Source organism: Arvicola amphibius, chromosome 9 (genome assembly GCF_903992535.2).
Source record: "Arvicola amphibius chromosome 9, mArvAmp1.2, whole genome shotgun sequence".
NCBI lineage: Eukaryota > Metazoa > Chordata > Mammalia > Rodentia > Cricetidae > Arvicola > Arvicola amphibius.
This window is the reverse complement of record NC_052055.2, coordinates 41,795,980-41,818,193: the sequence shown is the minus strand read 5'-3', so window position 1 is coordinate 41,818,193 and position 22,214 is coordinate 41,795,980. Positions and strand designations below refer to the sequence as shown.

At 45.7% G+C, this 22,214-nt stretch overlaps 1 protein-coding gene across 1 annotated transcript in view; it reads left to right on the top strand.

The window, feature by feature from the left end:
* The window catches only part of Pacsin2 (protein kinase C and casein kinase substrate in neurons 2), a 107,648-nt gene that overhangs the window by 83,091 nt on the left and 2,343 nt on the right, over window positions 1–22,214 (top strand). Inside the window, 11 exon segments of the mRNA XM_038341657.2 lie at window positions 103–130; window positions 133–153; window positions 156–173; window positions 176–258; window positions 1,669–1,905; window positions 10,310–10,465; window positions 13,652–13,827; window positions 15,654–15,774; window positions 19,144–19,265; window positions 21,022–21,144; window positions 21,652–21,848. Coding sequence (XP_038197585.1) covers window positions 103–130; window positions 133–153; window positions 156–173; window positions 176–258; window positions 1,669–1,905; window positions 10,310–10,465; window positions 13,652–13,827; window positions 15,654–15,774; window positions 19,144–19,265; window positions 21,022–21,144; window positions 21,652–21,848 — 1,282 coding nt within the window.

Here is a 22,214-nt window from a genome sequence, read left to right as displayed (position 1 = left end):
ATATAATAGCAAACAGATAGGCTAACCATGCTAGAGAGTATAGCAGGTGGACATCCACCCTAAGTATGCACCTAAACTGTAACACTAAGCTCTGTCTCACAGGTCGGGAACTACAAACGGACTGTGAAACGGATGATGATGGGCACCGCCTGTGTGGGACCTCATGAACTGTTTGATGAGCGAGCACGCATTGAGAAGGCATATGCACAGCAGCTCACTGAGTGGGCCCGACGCTGGAAGCAGCTTGTGGTAGACAAGGTTAAGGCAAACCCTGGGCATGGGTACTAACTACTCACTTCCAGGGATCCCCTGATGAATGCTCACAAGTGGGCTAGGACTGCATCTTGCTGAGGGCCTGAGGGTTGCCTGTAGGATAGAGGACTGGTCGTCAGCAGGAAAGGAAGGAAATCTGTGCTGGAAGAGGGAAGGAGAGGAAAGAAAAACCACACAGGCCATGTGAAAATATCGGATGGTATAGGGACACTATGTCAGTTCACTCCCTTCTTGTTCTCATTCCCCAAGGCTCAGGAGGGAAACTCTTAATCAGGACTTTCACTTTGGATAAGGGGTCTGGGTAGGAAGGACAAGAGAAAGCCATTGGTGAAACAGGTTGATAACCCAGCTGCATCATTGAAGTGCTCACAGCAACCAGCAGTCTCTGATCTGAGTTGAGCCAGTGAGGAGTGGGGTTTGGGGAATACAAGATGTTCCCTGTCCTGTCTTCATTGACACTATATCCTCTAGGCTCATGGGAGTGAATAAGGTGTTCCATCTTGAGGGAGGCCACTCACAATCCTGGGCTGTCATGGAACAAGAGAGTTCTTGGTTTGAGAGGCTGGCAGTCACTTCAGAGAGTTCACCCTTTTCTGGCCACCTTAAACAAATTGAGATCTACCAAAAATGCAGAAGGGTTGTTTTCAAAGACCCCCAGAGGCGAAACAGGGGTGCTGGCTCAGCTGTACAAGCACTTACTGTGCACACAGAAGGCCTAATTCCCATCTCTTTCTACATAGAAGTCAGATGCAAGACTTAAGATTCGGTAGACACCTTAGTAGTTAGCACTGTTTGCTCTTTCAGAGGACCTGGTTTCATTTCCAGCACCCACATGGCAGCTCACAAACACCTCTAGCTCCAGTTTCAGGGTTGCCGATATCCCCCTTCCCTGGGTACCAGGTGCTGCACAAAGTATACGTACTTATATGTAAATACTACATATGTTCAAATAAAAGTAAATCTTTCTACAAAGACAGGCACAGCACAACACACCTGTAATCCCCGTTCTGTGAAATAGAGATAGAGGAGGTGGCTGATTGCTGAGCCAAACCTGTCGAGCTGAAACCATGAGCTTCAGGTTCCATGAGACCCTGTCTCAAAAAAACAGAGGTGACTAAGGAAGATTCACGTGAGCCTTGTCCTCTATGTAAATGGGTACCTATATCACGTGAACATTCACTCACAATTACATGTAAAATATTATGCATATCACTTGTATATGCTCTTATATATACACACATTATGGTATGTACATGCACATATCTGTGCATGCACACGAAAGCTCAAAGGCTTAGAAAGTTGTCTGTAGCTGGGACTGCTCCCAGGTGGATAGCTGTGGGGTGACAGAAATCCTGCTGTGAGCAGAGACTGAGTTAACATTCTTTCCTGTGTCAGGGCCACAGTATGGGAACTGTGGAGAAGGCCTGGATGGCTGTCATGTCAGAAGCGGAGAAGGTGAGCGAGCTGCACCTAGAAGTGAAGACGTCACTGATGAATGAAGACTTTGAGAAGATCAAGAATTGGCAGAAGGAAGCCTTTCACAAACAGATGATGGGAGGCTTCAAGGAGACCAAGGAAGCAGAGGATGGCTTCCGGAAGGCCCAGAAGCCCTGGGCCAAGAAGCTGAAAGAGGTGCCTCTCTCCCTTTTCTGGCCCTGCTGTGCCTCTCTCCACTGACAGGGCTCCCTTCTACACTTCCAGGAACACACCTTAGCCACAGGAGAGCATAGCTAGTGGAGAACAGGCTATCTCTGGGCCAAGACCCTGCCTTATGTGCTTTCTTTAAATTGAATCCATACCAGCTCATCATAGACTGCAGACAGGACCAGAACTTCACATTACTGGCAGAGCCTTAAGCTCAAGCTTTCACCCAGCTCCACTTCTCTCCACAGCCTGGAGAATTGTCTGTGCCAGAGATTCAGGAGACCTTTGGACTAGTATAAAGGTTTAATTCAGAATTGTCCTTTTCTTTATATGGGTTTTTCTCCCAAATTGGCATACAACACTGATTCCCACTGTTTCAAAAGCACCAGTCAAACAAACTCAATGAGTCCTATATATGGCCTTGGCTAACTAACTGGTAGATGTCTTCTGACTACTCTGACCTCAGCGTGTTCACTTCCTGCCTGTAGTGTGCTCTCCACCTCTCACTGGAATGCTGCTCCTTCCACCTTTCTCAAGAGCTATGCTACTTTGCTCATAATAATCCAGAGCATGCCTTCATGTTTGCTTGTTCACCTTCTCTCTACCACGTCTCCGTCTCTTTCTTTCTGCCCATGAGCCTTGATAAATAAAACTGTTTTCCTTCCATGGGTCCATTACTACACTCTTCTCTTTTTACTAGAATGAATTAATCTATGACTTTGGTTCAAATATATAAGTCACTTTTAAGTATGTATGTATCTCTGAGGGAAGAAAGGCAGGAGACAGAGGGTGGGGGTGGGGAGAAATAGCTGCTAGAACCCTGGAAGTCACGCACTGTTGCTGATACTTAGAAGGCTGAGTTGGGAGGATTATCCAGTGGTTCTCAACCTGTGGGTCACAACCCGTTTGAGGGTCAAATGACCCTTTCACAGAGCTCAAATAAGACCATTAAAAAGCACATATTAAGACTCATAACAGTAGCAAAATTACAGTTATGAAATGACAATAAAAATAATTTTTTGCTCCTTTTATTAAAATTTTTTATTGATATTTATTGGGCTCTACATTTTTCTCTGCTCCCCTCCGTGCCTCTCCCCTCCCCCTTCAACCCTTCCCAAAGGTCCCCATGCTCCCAATTTACTCAGGAGATCTTGTCTTTTTTCTAGTTTCTACTTCCCATGTAAATTAGATCTATGTAAGTCTCTCTTAGTTTCTGTATTGTTGTCTAAGTTCTCTGGGATTGTGGTTTGTAGACTGGTTTTCTTTGCTTTGTGTTTAAAAACAACCTATGAGTTAGTACATGTGATAACTGTCTTTCTGCGTCTGGGTCACCTCACTCAAAATAATGTTTTCTAGCTCCATCCATTTTCCTGCAAAATTCAAGATGTCATTATTTTTTTCTGCTGTGTAGTACTCCTTTGTGTAAATGTACCACATTTTCCTTATCCATTCTACGGTTGAGGGACATTTAGATTGTTTCCAGGTTCTGGCTATGACAAATAATGCTTGTGGCACGATTGAGCATCCTTTGGGTATATACCCAAAAGTGGTATTACTTGGTCTTGAGGAAGGTTGTTTCCTAATTTTCTGAGAAATTGCCACACTATGACATCCAAAGGGGTTTGTACCAGCTTGCATTCCCACAAGCAATTCAGAAGTGTTCCCTTTCCCCCCATAACCTCTCCAGCATAAGTTGTAATTAGTGTTTTTGATATTGGCCATTCTTTAGGTGTAAGATGAAATCTCAAAGTTGTTTTGATTTGCGTTTCTCTGATGACTAAGGATGTTGAACATTTCCTTAAGTGTCTTTCAGCCATTTTAGATTCCTCTGTTGAGAGTTCTCTGTTTAGGTCTGTACTCCATTTTTTTTTTATTGGATTATGTGTTCTTCTGGTGTCTAATTTCTTGAGTTCTTTGTATATTTTGGAGATCAGACCTGTCTGATGTGGGGTTAGTGAAGATCTTTTCCCATTCTGTAGGCTGTAGTTTTGTATTGTTGACCGTGTCCTTTGCTTTACAGCTTTTCAGTTTCAGGAGGTCCCATTTATTAGTTGTTTCTCTCAGTGTCTGTGCTGCTGGGGTTCTATTTAGGAAATGGTTCCCTGTGCCAATGCATTCCAGTGTACTTCCCACTTTTTCTTCTATAAGGTTCAGTGTGGCTGGCTTTATGTTGAGGTCTTTGATCCATTTGAACTTGAGTTTTGTGCATGGTGATAGATAAGGGTCTATTTCCATTCTTCTACATGTTGATATTCAGTTATGCCAGCACCACTTGTTAAATATGCTTTCTTTTTTCCATTTGATATTTTTTGCTTTCTTGTCAAAAATCAGGTGTTCAAAGATGTGTTGATTGATATCCTGGTCTTCTGGTCGGTTCCATTAGTCCTCCTGTCTATTCTGATGCCAATATCAGGCTGTTTTCAGTACTGTAGCTACGTAGTAGAGTTTGAAGTCAGGGATTGTGATGCCTCCAGACGTTCTTTTATTGTACAGAATTGTTTTGGCTATCCTGGGTTTTTTGCTTTTCCATATGAAGTTGAGTACCATTCTTTTGAGGTCTTTGAAGAATTTTGGTGGTATTTTGATGGGTATTGCATTGAATCTGCTTTTGGTAAGATTGCTACTTTTACTATGTTAATTCTACCTACCCAAGAGCATGGGAGATCTTTCCACTTTCTGGTGTCCTTCAGTTTCTTTCTTCAAAGATTTAAAGTTCTTGTCATACAAGTCTTCCACTTGTTTGGTTAGAGTTGCTCCAAGATATTTTATGCTTCTTGTGGCTGCAGCCCTTTTATCATCTGTGGACAGGCGGGCTGCTGATTTTTTTTTTTTTTTTTGAGTTAATCTTCTATCCTGCTACATTGCTGAAAGTGTTTATGAGTTGTATAAGTTCCTTGGTAGAATTTTTGGGATCACTTATATAAACTATCATATCATTAGCAAACAGTGAGAGTTTGACTTCTTTTCCAATTTGTATCCCCTTGATTTCCTTTTTGTCTTATTGCTCTAGCTAGGACCTCAAGAACTATATTGAATAGATATGGAGAGAGTGGACAACCTTGTCTTGTTTCTGATTTCAGTGGAATCACTGAGAGTTTATCTCCATTTAGTTTGATGTTGGCTGTTGGCTTGCTGTATATTGCCTTAATTATGTTTAGGTATGTTCCTCGTATCCCTGCTCTCTCCAAGACCTTTATCATGAAAGGATGTTGTATTTTGTCGAAAGCTTTTTCAGCATCTAATGAGATGATCATGTGGTTTTTATTTTTCAGCTTGTTTATATGGTGGATTGCATTGACAGATTTTCATATGTTGAACCATCCCTGCCTCTGTGGGATGAAGCCGACTTGGTCATGGTGGATGATGGTTCTGACATGTTCTTGGATTTGATTTGCCAGTATTTTATTTAGTATTTTTGCATCAATGTTCATGAGTGAGATTGGTCTGTAATTACCTTTCTTAGTAATGCCTTTGTGTGGTTTGGGTATCAGGGTAATTGTAGCCTCATAAAAAGAGTTTGGCAATGTTCCTTCTGTTTCTATTATGTGGAATAATTTGAAGAGTATTGGTATTAGTTCTTCTTTGAAAGTCTTGTAGAATTCTGAGCTAAAACCACCTGATCCTTGGCTTTTTTTGGTTGGAAGACTTTTGATGAATGTTTCTATTTCTTCAGCAGTTATAGGTCTGTTTAATTTGCTTATCTGGTGTTGATTTAATTTTGGTAAGTGATATTTATCCAGAGAGTTCTCCATTTCCTTTAAATTTTCCAATTTTGTCGCGTACAGGTTTTCAAAATATGACCTGATGATTCTCTGTATTTCCCCTGTGTCTGTTAGTCCCCCCCCCCCCCTTTCATTTCTGATTTTGTTTATTTGGATATTCTCTCTCTGCCTTTTGGTTAGTTTGGATAAAGGTTTGTCTATTTTGTTGATTTTTCTCAAAGAACCAGCTCTTTGTCTCATTGATTCTGTGTATTGTTTTCTTTGTTTCTATTTTGTTGATTTCATCTCTCAATTTGATTATTTTCTGGGGTCTAGTTCTCTTAGGTGAGTTTGTTTCTTTTTGTTCTAAAGTTTTCAAATGTTCTGTTAATTCTCTAGTGTGGGATTTTTCCAGCTTCTTCGTAGGCATTTAATGCTATGAACTTGCCTCTTAACACTGCTTTCATTGTGTCCCGTAAAATTTGGGTATGTTGTGTGGTCATTTTCATTGAATTTTAGGAAGTCTTTAATTTCTCCCTTTATTTCTTCCTTGACCCATCGATGATTCAGGTGAGCATTGTTTAATTTCCATGTGTTTGTGGGTTTTATGGAATTAGTATTATTGTTGACTGCTAGTTTTATACCATGGTGATCTGATAAGGTACATTGGGTTATTCCAATCTTTTTGTATTTGTTGAGGTTTGTTTTGTTACTGAGTAGGTGGTCAGTTTTTGAGAAGGTTCCATGAAGTGCTGAGAAGAAGGTATATTCTTTTCTCTTTGGATGGAATATTCTATAGATGTCTGTTAAGTCCATTTGAGTCATAACATCTGTTAGTTCTCTTATTTCTTCGTTCATTTTTTGTCTGATTGACCTGTTCAGTGGTGAGAGGGGAGTGTTGAAGTCTCCCACTATTAGTGTGTGGGGTTTAATGTATGATTTAAGCTTTAGAAGTGTTTCTTTCACATATGAGGGTGCCCTTGTGTTTGGGGCATAGATGTTCAGTATTGAAATTTCCTCTTGATGGATTTTTCTTGTGACTAATATGAAATGACCTTCTTTGTCTCTTTTGACTGATTTTAGCTTGAAGTCTATTTTGTTAGATATTAGGATAGCTACACCTGCTTGTTTCTTAGGTCCATTTGATTGGTATATTTTTTCCCAACCTTTTACTCTGAAACGATGCCTGCCTGTCTTTGAGGTTGAGATGTGTTTCATGTATGCAGAAGGGTGGATTCTGTTTTCGTACCCAATCTGTTAGCCTGTGCCTTTTTATAGGTGAGTTGAGTCCATTTACATTAAGGGATATTAATGACCAGTGATTGCTATCTCCTGTTAATTTAGTTTTCATCGTTGGTGATGTTAATTTATGCGTTTTTTTTTTTCCTTCTTTGGGATTTGCTGTTACGAGATCATCAATTGTCTATGTTTTTGTTGGTATAGCCATCTTCTTTGGGTTGGAGTTTTCCTTCTAGTATTTTGTGTAGGGCTGGGTTTGTGACTAGGTATTGGTGAAAAAGTCAGGTGTAATTCTGATAGGTCTACCTTTATATGTTACTTGGCCTTTTTCCTTTCCAGCTCTTAATAGTCTTTCTTTACTCTGTATATTTAGTGTTTTGATTATTATATGGCGAGAGGACTTTTTTTTGGATCCGGTTTAATTTGTGTTCTGTAAGCTTCTTGTATCTTCATAGGTGTATCTTTCTTTAGGTAGGGAAAGTTTTCTATGATTTTGTTAGATAAATTTTCTGTGCCTTTGAGTTGAACTTCTTCTATACCTATTATTCTAAGATTTGGCCTTTTAATGGTGTCCATATTTTCTGGATATTTTGGGTTAAGCTTTTGTTAGATTTAATGTTTTCTTTAACTGATGAGTCTGTTTCCTGTATTGTATCTTCAGCGCTTGAGATTCTCTCTTCCATCTCTTGTATTCTGCTGTTCATGCTTGTGTTTGTGGTTCCTGATCTTTTTCTCATGATTTCTGTTTGTATAATTCATTTGGCTTGTGTTTTCTTTATTGTTTCTACCTCAGTTTTCAAATCCTGAATAGCTTCTTTTATATGTTTGATTTCTTTTTCTTGGTTTTTTTTTTTTTTAAGTGATTTGCTTATAGCTTCCAATTTTTTGTCTTTTCCTCAATTTCTTTAAGGGAATTTCTCATTTCATCTTTAAGAATTTCAGACATTCTCTTGATGTTATTTTTAGGTCATTTTCTTCTGGTTCATCCATATTTGGTTGTTCAGGTCTTGCTTTTGTAGGGTCTTTAGGTTTTACTGGTGTTGTGTTGCTCTTTGTGGTATAGCGTGTGATCTTTCCTTTTCTATTCATCTTTTCCTCTAATAGGTATGGTTGGGGCTGTCTGAGATTCTGTTGACTAATCTTCCAGGCACCAGTGAATCCAAAGCTCAGATTGTTGTTCCTCATGGTATAGTCAGTGTCATAGTTCTAGTTACCCCGTGGTTACTCAATGTTCTTGGAGATAGCTCAGCGCTCCTGTGCCTTGCTCTGCTCACTTGCAGTTTGCTGTCTCAGGCCTACTTTTGATGGAGGAGTGTCTTTGTGTTACTTTCATTATTAATAAAGAAACTACTCCATCTACATACTTTGGCCTAGGATGCTGGCTTTGCCCTGTTTCTGTAAATCCTGGTCTGGATCCCCTTCTGCAGAAGTCCCTGGCTTGGAGTTGAACCTCTTCTGAAGAAGGAGATCACTTACTCTGGATCTGGTCGCTGCCTCAATCCTGATCCGCCAGTGTCTCGGAACTGTATTTCCTCCTGGCTTCTGCTCCCAGTGGAGCTATTAGCTCTCTGTCCTAGGTAGCTGCTTGTGTCCCACTCCAGTTCTGGAGGAGATCGCTGACTGTTGGTCAGGTCGCTGGCTCAATCCTGGTCCACCAGTGTCCCGGGACAGGGTTGACTTCCAGGACTGGATTTGCTCCTAGCTTCTGCTCCTGGTGGAGCTTGTTTCCTCAGGCCCTCTGTCCTAGGTAGCTCATTCAGAGCCACTCCTGTAGAATTTGTTTCCCAAGGTGGAGTTCCTTGCCTCCTGGCAAATGTGGCCTAGGTTACAGGCTTTGACCTGTATCTGTAAACCGTCTGGATTCCCTCCTGCAGAAGTCCCTGGGTTGGAGTTGGACCTGGAAAGGTTTCTGGCTCCAATCTACTTCCTCTGAGGTCCCAGGCTCAGGTGCGCCCCGACCCTCAGAGGACCTGCTTACTCCCTTAGAAATCCCAGACTTGTGCTGGGACCCGCAGAGGTTCCAGGTTCCTGTCTATTCCCTTTGATGTCCCAGACTCAATGCCTGACCCCACCAAGATGTCTGGTTCCCACTTATTCCCTCGGATATCCCAGGTTTACTCACTCCCAGACTGGCAGAGGTCCTGGCTCAGGCCTAGTTCCTGTGAGGTCCTAGACTCACGCCCGGACCCTCAGAGGTCTCTGGCTCACTCACTCAGCAGTTATTCCCTTGTACCTATTCCAGTGGAAATCGCTGACTCTGGATCTTTTCGTTGGCTCCATTCTGATCCGCCAGTGTCCCGGGACTGGGTTGGCTCCCAGGACTGGATTTGCTCCTGGCTTCTGCTCCCGGTGGAGCTTGTTCTGTTCCACTCCGGTTCTGGTGGAGATCGCTGACTCTGTGTCAGGTCGCTGACTCAATCCCAACAAAAATAATTTTATCATTTGCAGTCATCACAATGTGAGAAACTATAGTAAAGGTCCCAACATTAGGAAGGTTGAGAACCACTGCTACTGCTCTAAGCTCATGACCGTGAGACCAGGATGGACACTGTATCATGACCCTTTTCTCAAAAGAAAAGCTCAAAACAACAACTACAAAACACAAAAACAAAAGAAAAATCCTCGGAAATTGTGACCCATTCCTGCCAGTCCATTTTAAGCCATTTTATTCATATGAGGGCTCTCTTGAGAGTGTGTTCTCTCTCTCTCTCTCTCTCTCTCTCTCTCTCTCTCTCTCTCTCTCCCTCCCTCCCTCCCTCCCTCTCTCCCTCTGTACCCCCTCCTCCCCTGTGTGTGTGTGTGTGTGTGTGTGTGTGTGTGTGTGTGTCTTCCCCTCCCACCCTCCCACCGAGGGTCTCCTTTTTGACAGGGTCTGACTGACTGGTCTAGGCTCACTATGTAGATCAGACTGACCTGGAACTCACAGGAATCTGACTGGATATTAAAGGCATGCTCCACCACGCCAGGCAAGGGTTCCTTTGGAACTTCCTTCTGTTGGCTCTCCTGACATGTGCTTTCCTTGGGTATGCACACCTCTTCCTTTTACTCCAAACAATCTCAGGCCTTTTTCCTACTGTTCTCTATAGAATTCTGTCCCTACACTTCTGTTGTTCCCAGTATCTCCCTCCTGCTTGATTTTTATCCATAACACTTAGCCCCTTCTAACTTACCCCAACATTTAATTATGCCTGCATTTGGCCACTTAATTCAAATCTCCAAATTAAGTAATGGGTCAACTTCTGTCTGTCCTGTGTCCCCAGTACCTAGAACCACATATGGATAAATATTTACAGAGTGAGGCCTTTTGTTCCATCCAGTTGTTATTGTGACAAAGCACACTTTGTCCCTGCCTTTCCCTCTTGTCTTAAAGCACATACAGCTGTATAGCTTGTGCAATCTTTGATGACCTGAACTTGCAACAGTGCTGCATTCAGAACTTACTCTCCCTGTAGGTAGAAGCAGCAAAGAAAGCCCACCACACAGCATGCAAAGAAGAGAAACTGGCTATCTCTCGAGAAGCCAACAGCAAAGCAGATCCATCTCTCAATCCTGAACAGCTGAAGAAACTGCAAGACAAGATAGAAAAATGCAAGCAGGATGTCCTGAAGGTAAAACCCACCCTCGCTTTGTCATGTTGAATGTCAGTGTCGCTTATTCTCCCATATAGCACATAGTGAGCCTTTTGGAACTGTTTGATTTGGTGGCTAGGTGAGGATAAATGACAATAAAGCATCCTTGTCCTCATGTCCTTACAGATTAGCACTTGAACCTCATTTTAGCATGGGCATTGTATCTGCCTCAGCTAAGGACAGAGCCAAATGCCAGACAGGTGGGAGAGTGTGGTCTTTGTGCTCAGGGGAACAACTTAGTTTGGGTGGCTTCCCAGGAGATATATTTGAGATCAGCTTGGATGATAGAGGGAAGAACAGCTTGTTCAGGGTGCAAAAATAAGGATGAGCACGTAACCAGGGCTAGAGCATAGAATGACCATTGCTCTTCATAACCAGGCAGATCTAGGAGCTTTGCATATATTGAGGAAGACCTGGGGCCAAGGAAGAGGGAAGAGTGTGGCTGAAGGCTGATCAGACTGGGTTTGAGATGCGAAGGGAAGGCTGCAGAGATCTGAGGATTAGATGCAGCTTGGAAGGAGGGTGTGTCTGGGAGTTCATAAGGAAGGTAGACATTAGAGAGAGGCAGTTGTCCTGTGACCACACCAATAGCAAGCCTTAATAACAGAGGTTACAGGAGCTAGGTTTGACAGAACAGTGTCTTTTAGCTAAAAAGAGAGAGAACGTACATCTTAATATCCAGTGTCATGTCCTGGTAGCCCTTCTGCTTCTGCTGTGACGCGGTCCTATCTCAATGGGTCAATGAGAAGGTCACATGGACATGAGTTTGTCAGAGCACTTTTTAATCTGATGTGCCTCACTAGTACAGAGAGAGCTTTTACTTCGAAGATCCCCAAGTCACAGGAATTAAATACTAGCTGGCATCTTGTCATTGAGAAGTTCCTGGGGGCTGGACTTCTAAATTCCCCTTGGCCACTGCTCTAAAAATGATGGCGCAGGGCCCATGTTCCTGCCTGAGTCTATAGGAGCAGATGAGGGGGTTCACATCAGGCTTTGTCTCAACAGTTGGCAGGTGGGAGTGCTGAGCAGATTACCTACCTGATACCCTTGCCGTCCTTGATAAGGCTTGGCATCCCTTTGGATTGTGTGATGGCATTCCCGCTTTGTGAATAAGGAGCCAAGATCAATGAGGACAAACACTATCCTTCTCTCTAAAGTGAGAGCAGGGATTCTGACTCCAGAGCCTGCACTACTGTTTTCAAAACCTTCACTCCTAGCAAGGGAAATGTCATCTCCATATGGGTCTGTGGCTCAAGTAGCCCGCAGCCCACTGGGGGTCAGGAACTGAGGAACTTTTGGAACAGGTGAGAGATCTGTACCTCCATGGAGTGGGTACTTGAGCTCAAGAAACATAAGGCCTGGGGAATGCTTAAAGCCCTTGTTAGGATCACAGGGAAGCTGCTGCCCAGGAAGGTGTTTAGAAGAAAAGTAAAGCACATGTGTGCATGTGTGCATGTCTGTCTTTCTGTGTAAAGGAAGGAGAGAAGCCTTGTTGTTTTTCGCCATACAGAAATAGGTGCTTCTGCGCAGTACAGTGCTTTCTCAGAACAGACCTAAAGTACAAGAGGTCTAACTTAAAGTGTCAGTTAAGGAGACAGACACTTGTAGTGACTTCCCTTTTGGAATTCACCCTCCCTAGGTGGTCTCAGAGCCTGAGTGATCCATGTCGCCCTAGAATGCTGGAGGGGATGCCAGCTAACAACAGCTGTTGCTCACAGACTTCCTTCCTGGCTAGGCAGGAAATGTATCTTGCAGTGTTTGTCAGAGAGGAGGATCACATCAGGGGTACAGCATTTCTGAGGGGCCATTGGGAACTTTGTACATCTCTGCTAGTGGATTTTCTCAATAGCGATGACCCTGCTTGGTCCCTGCTTAATGTTGTGAGCAGGACATAGCCTCAGTATAATCAAGAGGGAAGAGGGGAATGCAGTAAGAGGAACATCTGTGGTTCTCCAAAGGCTTCTAGAAGCTTTGTGCTTTGAAGGCTCCTGCTCCTCAGTACTGAGTGAGGGTTTGTGATCTAGGGCTCCTACACAGTGCTTCCAGTCTAGAGCACAGGATAGTGCTAAAGATGTCAGGGGGTAGCCAGAGGGTCTGTGGAACTATGTTCTTACATAAGTGACCTTTCCTTTCCTTATAGAGGACCCAGCTTGACCATTTTTAAGTTCATAAAAGAGCAAGGAACCAGATGCCAAGAGATGGGCAGAAATGGGAATGGGGCCCAAATGTGGGTGGAACCTGCCTCAGGAAGTCAGTAAAAGTTTCCAGAAGAGTAGTCTCCTTAGAATGTACAGAAAGAGGTGTCTGAGTCCTGGGGTAGATGGAGTAGATTTGTTGCCCAATGTAAGAAGACAGGGAAGTTGTTCCAGTGGCCTGGGTGTTTCCCTGAAAGTGTGTGCGCATTTGTGTAGAGTAAAAGTAGTTTCAGGCAGACCAATAACTTTCTTCAGCTCTCATAGCCTCATGATGTAAAACCTTTTGACAAATCAGTGATTAGACTCTAGTCCCTCACTTCATCCTGGAAAGTATCCGTCAGCAGCACACACAGGCACCTGACCACTCAGGTAGTCAGTTCTTGTCGCTCTGTGTAATACATGAGAAAAAACTTGAAGGAGGAACAGTTTGTGTTTGTTCAGTCTCAGAGGCTTTAGGAAGGGCTACCTGGCTCTCTTGCTCTGTACTTTCTAGGGGCAAATAAGAGCACCATGACAGTGGGAGCATGTGGTAGAGAAGGCTGCTTACCTCTGGCAGGCAGAAACAGCACAGAAAGGAAGGATCGAGAGACAAGACAGATCCATCAGAGACATGATCTCTGATACTTACTTCTTCAAACTGGGCCCTGCCTCTCAATAATCCATTCAGGTGCGAAGTTTTTGATGAAATTAGAGCCCTTATAAGCCAGTCAGTATCCTATCTGAATGTTGGTTTGACCATCTCTTGCCCATATCTACCTGTTTGGACTTGGCTCCAGTGAGAGGCAGAGCAGGCTTAGAGATAGTGACTAGCCATGGAGAATAACAGGGACTTCACTGGATGGAGAATGCTAGGCTTCAGAGCTCCTGCTTCCACATTTGGAATCTGGGAAGGCCTGAGAAGCAACGGGGCACGTTGGTTAAACAGAGGTGAGATGGAAGCAAACCCGTGTCTGTGCCAATTTCAACATAGACCAAGGACAAGTATGAGAAGGCCCTGAAGGAGCTTGATCAAACCACACCTCAGTACATGGAGAACATGGAGCAGGTGTTCGAGCAGTGCCAGCAGTTTGAAGAGAAGCGCCTACGTTTCTTCCGGGAGGTTCTACTGGAGGTTCAGAAGCACCTGGACCTGTCCAATGTGGCTAGGTAAGTTTCCCTGAGGCAAAAAAAAGAAAAAGAAAAAGAAAAAAATTTCCATTCATGTGAGACACAGGGAGGCTGGTATTGAATAGACTCAGGTGTTGCATGGCAGCCTTGGGGGTCGGGACAGTCACCCCGAGGGCTTTTCACACCACTGTCCGAATGCTCAGAGGGCCTATTTGCAGAGCCAACATTCAGCCATGGAAGGCTTAAGCAGGGCAGGCCTGTTGGGCTTGATGCTGCCAGCTCAAAATAGGTCTGGGCAGCAAGGGAAACTATTCTGGTGCCACAGCCAGGACCAGCATTCTGAAAATCCACCTGGGCTAGTGCAGCATTGGCCAAGCTTCAAGTCTTCCGCCCCCAGGACAGTCCCTTATAGAGGTTGTCTCATTCCTGCTGCCAGCTTGACCATTGCCATCTTGGTGACTGTAGGTCCTGGGGAAGCCAGAACAGAAAGGCACTCCAGTTTGACTTATGACATGGTGTGCCTGTATCAGGAGAGACCCAGAAAGCAGTATAGATGATGGGATAGAAATCTTCTTTCATCCATCTGGCAGAATCGTTGAGAAATGAATGGCAGGTCAAAGCTTGTGGTCAGCAGAAAGTGACATCCCCTTTGTCTCTTCTAAAAAGATGGCGAACAGTCATGGCTGCTCTGCTGTTATTTCGTCTCTGTGACATCCTAGAAAGTAGGCCGAACTGTCTCCATCTTGCAGATGAGGAAACTGAGCTGCTCCATAGCTTTTAGGGGACAGGAAAAGAGACAGGGCTGGGACTGTGTCCTGCTCTTCCGTGTGTGAGGTACCTTCCACTGTGTTTGTACTTGGCTGTGGCAAAGGCCTGAATCAGCACAGCCTGTCTCTCTGTTCCAAGCCATGGGGAGGGGATGATACACGATGTAGTCACTCCTAGGGCTGCTGTAACAGAATCTGGGCGGCATGGCAGACAACAAGGGAAGCTCACCACTCAGTTCTAGAAGACACAAGTCAAAAACCAAGGTGTGGCCACACCCCCCCAAGGCTAGAAGTGCCTCTTCTAGCTTGTGGGGTCTGCCACAGTCCTCAGCTTTCCAGACAGCTGTCCACTTCTCTCCAGTCCTCTGGCCATCTTCCCCTGACTATCCAGTATAGATTTCTCCTCCTTTATAAGGGCTGCTGTCTTTATAAAGGGGCCGCTTTACTGAACCTGCTTTAAGTTGTTCACCTCTAAAAGACCCTGTTTTCAGCAAAGGTCACCCCGCAAGGTTAAGACTTCGGTCATTGTTTTCGGAGAATGCAATTCAATCCCTAGATATTCTGCACTGAAGGAAATTGAGGGTCAGAAAAGGTAAAGACCCACCTGTGTAGATAATAAGGGACCTAACAGGTCCAGCCAAGACCGTGTTCTTGCCCCAGGAGGCCGGACTGAGCCTTGTAGTTCTGCCCTCCTCCCATACTACCTTTCACTTGGGGAGGGAAACCTCCAGCTCTCCTGAGAGCAATGGAGGAGGGGACATTCTGACATTCTCCTCTAATGGCTTCTTCCTCAACATGACCTGAGCCAGTGGGACTGCACAGTTGCTACCCACACAGCACTCCCAGGATCTGACACAGGGCAGGTCTCAGTGTGCCACCTGGTTTGGAGTGAAACTTACTTGTTGGTGGGTCCCAGGTTCTGGAGGATGGTGTCTGTATCTGTACATGTGATGGCCCGGGATTGGCATTCCTGTGTCTGGGAAACAGATTTGTGCAGACTGCAGAGACCATCATGCAGGCTACAGGGCCTGCGGTGGTTGTGAGGAATGATGGCTGGGCCCTGCCTTTTGTAGAGCTGCCTTTCTGTCTCTGATTTAGCTACAAAACCATTTACCGAGAGCTGGAACAGAACATCAAAGCAGCTGATGCCGTAGAGGACCTTAGGTGGTTCCGAGCCAACCATGGGCCAGGCATGGCCATGAACTGGCCACAGTTTGAGGTAAGGAGGTTTTGTATGCCTATAACTCTGCCCACCTGGGAAGTGACTGCTACCCCTCTAGTTGAGCTTTCAATGTTGATCTCACTTCCTATTTTGTCTATGGAATAGTCATGACTGGGGCAGTGTCTGGTGTCCCAGTGCTGTATCTGAAGTCCTTAGCTGCTGTCCTCATCATTGGCATCCCTTCTTGTCCCAGACAAAAACTTGTGTTTACCCCCCAGCAAAGGTATCCAGGAACTGAAGTGCGCATTCTGTCCCTCAGGCCAAATGTTGGGCCACAGGTGCTGCCAGTATCCCTGAGGTTTTCTCCTTATCTGTTTACTGGTGGCTTTTTCCTGCCTTAGGTTGTAAATCCACAAAGCTTGTCTCAAAGTTAGTTTTTTTTTTATTTATTATGTATACAACATTCTGCCTCGATGTATGCCCGCATGCCAGAGGAGGGCGCCAGATCTCAGTACAGATGGTTGTGAGCCACCATGTGGTTGCTGGGAATTGAACTCAGACCTCTGGAAGAGCAGCCAGTGCTCTTAACCTCTGAGCCATCTCTTCAGCCCCTCAAAGTTAGTTTGCCTGTTCTCCCATTTTGTGGGCCTTAGTGCTGCAGTATCTTTGTTACAAAATCCAAAGGTCTGTGTATCTTTTTAAAAAGTATTTATTTACTTACATTTATTTTGCGTACAATTTTCTGTGTGTATGCCTGCAGGCTAGAAGAGGGCACCAGACCCCATTACAGATAGCTGTGAACCACCATGTGGTTGCTGGGAATTGAACTCAGTACCTTTGGAAGAGCAAGCAATGCTCTTAACCTCTGAGCCATTTCTCCAGCCCCAGGCCTGTGTATCTTTAGGCTAGGGTTTGATCACCAGGCCCACCCAGCTCCCTGACAGCTGTGTAAAAGTGGCCAGAAGCCCCTCCAGCCATGTTCTCTGAAGGAAGGCATTCTCTCCTCATTCACTTGGTGTGGTGTGAGCCCTGACCTTGCAACTGCTAGTAAGAGTCTTCCAAGCTGGGCACATGCCTCTAGCGTGGCTACGGCTTCTCTGGTCTGATAGTAGCCACAGCCTAGACTGCATCTGTCCTTACCCCTTAGCAGCAGTAGGACTTGGGCAAGCAACTACCCCTTTGTGTGGCTTAGTTTTTCCATGTTAAAGTATGAATAGCAACCTGGGGTTATTCAGAGTCATAACCTGCTCTGTGTTGGATTATCACATAGACCTAGGCTCCCTGCAAGTTCCTCAGCCCTTTTTGACCAGTATTTGTCCTCACCCCCACACTTCCATTTTTTTAGAAATTCATATGATTTCTCCAAATTGCGTCCCCTGTATCTGTCTTCCGGACAAGAGGCTGCAGACCGTGTGGGTCCCTAGGAGACACTTGAGTCCAGGACCTTTTCTAGTAGACGTGGCCATAGAGGAAACAGCTCTTCTAGTGGCACAGCCCTGGGAAGAAGTATGCTGAGTGGTACCTGAGGCATAGCTCGCACTCAGCTTCCAGCCTGCTTGTTGCTGTAGAGTGGCGCAGGACACTATTGTATGTGATACTCTCCTGCTCCTTTCAGGGTGGCTACTATTTCAAAGAGGGCAACAGTGAGGAAGATGGGGCTAATTGTCCTCCTGGGGAGACTACCCTGGCCAGAGTCTGTGGAGCACTCTGTGGTCCCTGGCTGGGGAACAACCCTCCTGTGTTCCTTGTGTTCACGTTGATAGTTGTTGCTGGGTTGTCTCTGACTTTCTCTAATGAAGTTGTTTTCGTTTTTCATGCCACAAGGATGAAGTAAGTTTCTGTTTTATGATTAACTTATAGATTGCCAAGCTCCCTGCTGCATGTAGTCAGCCCACTTAATCACTTATCCGTAGCGGCCCCAGTTCGATGGTCAGAGAAGGTGACATTAGTCCTTCTTCCAAAAGGTTCTGGCACCTGATCCCACCAGTCCCCAAGAGCTGCCTTGTGAGAGCCCACCTCATATTCAGAGTCACTTGGGGAACTTGGGATTCCAACTGAGTTCTTATCCCACTGTTCTATCAGTACACTCACTAATAGATAAGGTGACTTGGATTGAGGTCAGTGGCCCAAGGCTATGAGCCACTCTTTATGGACCTTCATCTCTCTTGACCTCTCTATTTTCCCACCTGACAAATCAAAAGCTTGGTTTAATGTAGCTAAAATGCCCTGTGACCTTGATATTTTGTAAGATGGAACAAAGCTGTACACTAAGGCAAATTGGATTTAAAATTTTAAAGTGTGTGTGTGGTGGCGGGGCGGGGAGGGACGACCAGGGTGCCACAAGTTAACTCTGTAGAGTTGGTTTTTCCCCTTTCATCTTTACATGGACTCTGGAGATAGAAATTGAGTTGTCACTCTTTCAAGGCAAATACTTTTCTGTTTTACCTGATCAGCCATCTCACGGGGTTATAATTACACTTGTTTGATAAATGGAGATGGGAAGTAAGGAGAAATCTTTAAGTGCGTAAATACACAGGATTTTTCTGGAAAAATCCCTTTCACCTGTATGTTTCAACAGTTGGTGAAAGTCCCTTGTTAGGAAAACAGAAAACCTGTGGGGACACAAACCCTCTGTCCTTCTCTGCCAGCTGCCAGCATGCCACTCTGATTAAGAGTGGTTAAAGTCCCCTTTGGAAACCTGAGCATCAGTGCCCGCCTGTCAGTCTCATTTGCTATGCCGTAGTCACCTAGCCTCTGATTTTATTTGTAGTTCTGGCTTCAGTTTCCTATGTGGCAGGTGTTCTCAGGACCCTTCAGAGAGCTGACAGCCCTGTGACCTAGAGTTTAGAGCATAAATGGGAAAGATCCTTGATCCTCAAAGACTAAGCTGTGTGCCTCATTCAGGCTCCCCACCAGGTTGGCTTGCCTACATGAGAGGCTCAAGTCCCCCAGAGCGCATGGCATGGTGGGGTGATAGCGCCTAAGAGCCGTGGTGAGTAGGGAATGGATTAGAAGGCTCTTCAGGACAGTAAGCATTAGTTACGTGCTTCAGTGGGGGTGGGTATGGGTGTATGTGTGTGTTGCTAGGGATGGAATCCATGACCATATGGATTACCTGTATGCTAGGCAGGCACTCTACTGCTGAACTACCTCCCTAGCCTCAGAACTGGTTCTGTTGTCACTGTCATGTCCTATAAAGTCTGTTATTTCCTGTCAGGGTCCTATTGTTAAATGGGTACTGACTTTCATAGCCTTTAGGCCCAAGAGGCAGTTTGAGGTTTGCTGGGAAACAGGAGAGCAAAGGCCACAAGACTGAATGCTACTAATAGCTCAAGGTGGGCAGCTGCTGGCTGAGCAGATATTTTGGACCACTATGCTTTCCCAGAAATGAGCCTCCCATTTCTTTCCCGTGGCCTGCTTGCCTAGGAGTGGTCTGCAGATCTGAATCGAACTCTCAGCCGGAGAGAGAAGAAGAAGGCTGCTGATGGTGTCACCCTAATGGGAATCAACCAGACAGGGGACCAGTCTGGACAGAACAAGCCTGAAAGGTGAGCGTCAGGCACAATTCCAGTCCAGAACTGACCATCTGGTCAGGAGTGAGGATCTGCTGGTCCTGGGATGCCGCCAGCTTGAACACTTGGATGATTCCACATGGGACGGAGACCCCAAGAACAAATATTCTGGGAACTCTGAGCTCTGGGTGAAGCATCTCTCGATTCTCTTTCTGCTCGCTGCTGGAGTTCCTGAAAGATCTAGAGAATGCCTTTTGCTCATTGTGCCTGTCCTGATAAGGGAGTTGCCAGTGTTAACTGCTTGTTTTCATCTCCATGGTGCAGCCCTGGACGGAAACAGCAGATAGAGACATGATGCCAGTGGCTTCATCCTGTTGGTACTTCTGTATTCAGGTGCCAGTAGATGCAGGACAATGGGGAGTAGTCACATGTCCCCTTACTTAGTGAGTTATTTCTGAATAGGCTTGGGGTGTAACTCAGCAGCAGATCATTTGTCAGGCAAGCAAAGGCCCTGGGTTCAGTTCCAGCACCGTGAACAGAACATTCCCTTGTCCTCAAGACAGAAATCTCTGACTTCATTGTCTAAAAAGACTTGTGGCTAGAAGGAGTACCAACTGTTGTTGTTAGAACATTCTACAAAGTATGTGCTGTAGGACTTGGCTAGAGGCCTCTGTGCTATGCTTAGGTAATTGTCACCATAGCTCGGGTTTTAGTTAATAGGCTTGGGGTATAACTAAGGCACTAAGTGCACTACCCTCCCAGTCTCCCCAGTCACACATGGCTGGCCCTGCTCAGCTGCTGTTTGGAGTCTGAGAGAGCTCTATCTTGAGGGCTCAGCCTCAGAACCAAGCCATATTCTCCAGTGTGCTCAGTGCTAGGGTAGGAAGGAAGGAACTGGGACTCAGAGGAGATCCTGTGGAGAATGCACTAGTTAGTGCACAGCACCAAGTCCCTCAGAAAAGTCAACTAGAACGAGGAGCCCAGGAGGGCAGAGGGGTCATGTGGTATCCAGCACACTGCCAGTCAAGGTTACTCTGGCATCTGAGGAGTTTTCCACCGTCCCGTGGTGGCTCTGGGGTGGTAGCTGCTCAGTTTTAATGCTACCCAAAGCCCTGACCACTGATGTGGGTGGCAGTTGTAGCTGAGGGAGCCAGTACATCAGCCCAGGGTGACTATACGTTTTTCTTGTAATGTCTCCCTGATAGTGCTCTACACTCTACAGGCCCTACAGCCCGCTCCCTAGCATCTGGTGTCTCTCTGCTTAACACTAAGCTGGGAGATAGTTGGCAAAGTTACAAGGAAGGTTTGACACCAGAGCACTAGAGGGCCTTGTGTGCAGCAAAGTTTAGTGCTGACTGGGAACTCCAGCACCACGGAGCTGCCATTGGCCTAGTTAGTAGTTAAAAGGAGCACTGGAGAGCTGGGGAGGCCGCTACCTCATGAATACAGTCCTTCTTAGGGCTACTTCTTCCTAGGAGCTCCTCCATCAATTTTTTCCACTGACTTAAGCCCTATGTGGAAATGAGGGGATAGGAGACTGTGGAGAAACCCTGAGCCCAGAAGTACTTGTGCACCTGTGGTAGACTTATAGATGATTGCAGTATAGTGACACATCGAAATATAGCCACATCTCCTACTAAAATAATCTGTTAGTCACACAGCAACCTCCTGATCAGATGAGGGAGGAGCTGCTATAACTCTAGACTGTCAACTATCTTCTGCAACTGGATTCACCAGGGCCCTCAGTGGGCCCCACACTGTGATCCCTGAAAGCTCTCTTTCTCCCCCATAGCAACCTTAGTGTCCCGAGCAACCCTGCCCAGTCCACGCAGTTACAGCCCAGCTACAACCCCTTCGAGGATGAGGACGACACGGGCAGCACCGTCAGTGAAAAGGAGGACATTAAGGCCAAAAAGTTGGTGAACACACACTTCGCTCTGGCTTCCACCTCGCTTTCTGTGTGTCTCCTTTCTCTTCTATCCAGGGGTCTCTTGGGGTCTCACCCCTCAGCACTCAGCCAATGCATGAGTCCTGCAGGACCTGGGCACTTGCCCTCTGCATTCCAGGCCTGCTGGGACAGTCAGGCCTCTCCACCTCTCTGGGAGGGCACAGCTAACACTCTGTGGTTGCTTTTCCTCTGTCCTTTGTTAACCCTTTAAGGCCTGAGCAGCACTACTACAGGAAGACAGGCAGGCAGTCTAAGCCGGGGGACCTGCTGCAGGGGTCGAGGTCTACCTGCAGGCACTACTCTGGGGTTTTGGCAGCTCCCCTGCTTCTCTAGGGCCCAGGATGAGTGTGGATGACATGAAGGCTCAGGGGCCTGGCTGTGCCTGCCATTGGGACAGGAATTCTGGGTGGGGACCTCATATCCTCCCTCAGTCCCGTGCGTGCTGAGAGCCTTGTGTCGTGTTCTCTGTTGCAGTGTCAGCAGCTATGAGAAGACTCAGAATTACCCTACTGACTGGTCTGACGATGAGTCCAACAACCCTTTCTCGTCCACGGATGCTAACGGAGACTCTAACCCATTTGACGAGGATACTACCTCAGGAACAGAAGTGCGAGTTCGGGCCCTCTATGACTATGAGGGTCAGGAACATGATGAGCTGAGCTTCAAGGCTGGTAGGTGACCTTCCCAGGTACCCACCCTGGGTGTCTTTTGTTCTCAAAGTCTTGTAAAGTTCCTTCTAGTTTCATGTGTGGTCTTAACTACAGTACCTTCCCCCTGGTCTTCACACAGCCCTTGTCCCAACAGGGAGATGACAGTGTGTTGTTCATGTTGGGGCCAGTTGAAGGCCATCTCACTTGTGCTTTGTTAGCCATCACCCTTCACTGTCTGCTGGCTATTTTTATAGGTATCTGTGTGCTGTTAATTATATTAAGATCTCTGTGTTCTGATGTTTATGTGGTTAACTTGTCTCTTTGCCATGGCAGAGGGTTAACTATCAAAGCCACCAAACTATAGCTATAGTCCCCCTTGGATACTTA